Source organism: Alligator sinensis, unplaced genomic scaffold, assembly GCF_000455745.1.
Source record: "Alligator sinensis unplaced genomic scaffold, ASM45574v1 scaffold301_1, whole genome shotgun sequence".
NCBI classification, from domain to species: Eukaryota; Metazoa; Chordata; order Crocodylia; family Alligatoridae; genus Alligator; species Alligator sinensis.
Window position 1 is genome coordinate 1,542,489 of NW_005842035.1, and position 2,474 is coordinate 1,544,962.

Sequence of the window (2,474 nt, forward strand, 5' to 3'; positions counted from 1 at the left end):
AGGGGATCAAAGGTATCGCAGTGAAAGAGGTGACAGAGATTGCATTTTGAATATCCGAGAAGAAGGCAGCACAGAAAGAATTGATGATGAAGAAATCGGAGGCAGTGGAAGTGAAGACAGTTAAAAACTCGAATGTTGACTTTGAGGTCTTCAGACCTCATGAATTAAGCAATTGTCTTGTGATTTTAAGGTCTTAGGGTTGGAAATATTGGGGAATGCAATAGGCCATTTGCAAGGTGGGGGACTACTTGCAAATATTTGCAAGGTGGGGGAGTAGTTGGGGGACTACTCCACCACGTCCCTACAAGGCCTATGGAGTAGTCCCCCAACAAAGCATAAGCAATTGCTAGGGTCAGGCAGTGGCTCTGGAGCTCAAGAGATGCTACCTAAAACTGGTAGGGGCACCTTGCGAGCAAGTCTTAATTAGGGTCAGATGAGCCTGACCCCACTGTCCTGACCCACAGGAAGCAGTGCCTGGTGTTGGGGAGGGGATAATCCTGACACACAATCCCTGCAATTAAACTGCAGCACTTGAGAATTAACTTATCCTGGAGAGGGCAGCTGTTCGGGTGTGGAAACAGGAGGTTTCCAGGTGTTTTCACGTCCCCTTTTTCTACCAGCATCCAGCGACAGTGAGAAGGCTGCCCTGGGCTTTCTTTAAACCCAGATGTGAACATTAGTCTTTGTGCTTTTGGCTAATTCTCTACGCATCTGGAACATTTTGCATCATATCACAAAGCAGCAGGGGAGTGGACGCAGGATGGGAGACATTAAATTCCTGGTAGGATTTGTCATCGCCTTCAAAAAATGCTTGTGGAGCATGTAAAAAAAACAGGTTCCCAGCCAGTTCGGACTCCTATCCTTTCTGGCCAATGTTGCCCTTTCATATCAATAGTTCATACTCCCTCTCTATCGCCTTCTTTGTACCCGCTCCCCTGTGAGTTCATCATCCTTGAACGTACGACTGGAACTGTACACAAGGATCCAGCTGAGATGCCTTCTTTGTACCCACTCCCCTGTGAGTTCATCATCCTTGAACGTATGACTGGAACTGTACACAAGGATCCAGCTGAGATCTCACCCCGGCCCAGCATAACGCCATCACCACGCCCTTGTGTTTTTGGGAATACCTCACCTAATACTTTCTAAGATTGCATTCACCTAGTACATGGTCCCACCATCCTGGTAACTCAGTCTCCATCAAACTTACTAGACCCCAGAGACATCCCTTTTTGTTCCCAGCTGCTGAGCCCCCATTTTATAGCAGGACTTCTTGCTACTACTGCCCAGGTAGATGCCTAAGCACTTTGTGAACCCAAGGCCAACCCATGAGCAGCGCCATCAGTAACCTCCAGCCCAACCCATGTCTTCCAACCCTCCCTGTCGTCTCCCTGCAATGCAGCTCCTTTCCCACTTTATTAATTCAACTGGAAATTTAGTCAAAAAAACTATCAGCTCCCACCTGGCACCAGATCAGTGCTTTATCTGAAGTCCCTGACGACCTGAGAAAATGATTCTCATGCAGGAAATATATCAGTTTAGCCTGCATCCCTACTTGATGCAAGCCCATGTTGCATCTTAGCCATGCCATATCAAATAGAAGATCCCATCTCCACTACAAGTTACTGGCTTGAATTCTGGACTAAAACAACTTGCTGCAACAGAAAGCAGAAAAAGACAGGGCAATTTGCCCATCTCACGGAGATCTAGCCGAGTCTCTGAATTATAGGAGGAGATGGCATTGCATGCACATCCCATCGCTAAGTGTGTGGTACATAGCTATCCCAGAGCAGGAAGATCTAGCAGGCCTATTCCCCCGTCTAAATGACACGGATAGATATTCATGCAAGTCGGCTCCCGGGTTTCCCACAGAGCTGATGTGACCGTGACCGAGTCCTTCGCTCTGTGGGAGAGCTCCCCTCTGGAAGAAGAGGTGGGTACTTACCTTTTCAAAGGGCGTTCCTGTCCTCAAAAAAAAAGCATCTGTGTCATCTTAAAGCTTGCATTAATTTCAGATTTGGACATGGCCAAGGGGGGGAAAAAAAACCCATCTCTGGCTGAACCGTCCCCCTGGAAGCCAGGCAAGTTCACATCCACTTTGTGACCCAGACTGAACAGACTGAGCAAGAGGAGGGCTTACCATGTAGGATCCACATCCAGCATCCCATGAAGGTCCAAAGCAGCCGCCTCTGCGTTCCCATGTCTCTCGGAGGAGCTCACTGGAGCACGTCTCTCCCGGAGCTGGAGGCAGCCAGGTGCTTTCTGTGCTCCCAGCCATCCCTCACTTATATGGGACGGCTGGAGGAGGCGGGCGGTGGCGACTGCGTCACTCTCCACCCCTCAGTGCCTTACCTCTCCCCTCCCACGCTCCCACCTCCCCTTGACACCCACCACCTCCCTCGCACGTTCCCTGGGAATGCAAATTTGCACGGGGTGCTGGGAACATCCGACGGGGCACCGAGGCCGATCTCTGT

General features: G+C 49.9%; 1 protein-coding gene across 2 annotated transcripts in view; it reads right to left on the reverse strand.

The window, feature by feature from the left end:
- Positions 1 to 2,297, reverse strand: part of MUC4 (mucin 4, cell surface associated) — a 20,781-nt gene extending 18,484 nt beyond the window's left edge. For both annotated transcript variants that reach the window (XM_025202710.1, XM_025202709.1), the window contains exon 1: positions 2,141 to 2,297. In XM_025202710.1, the coding sequence (XP_025058495.1) occupies positions 2,141 to 2,201 (61 nt within the window). In that variant the 5' untranslated portion in view covers positions 2,202 to 2,297. The remainder of the gene's footprint in view (positions 1 to 2,140) is intronic.
- Between the last annotated feature and the right edge of the window lie 177 nt (positions 2,298 to 2,474).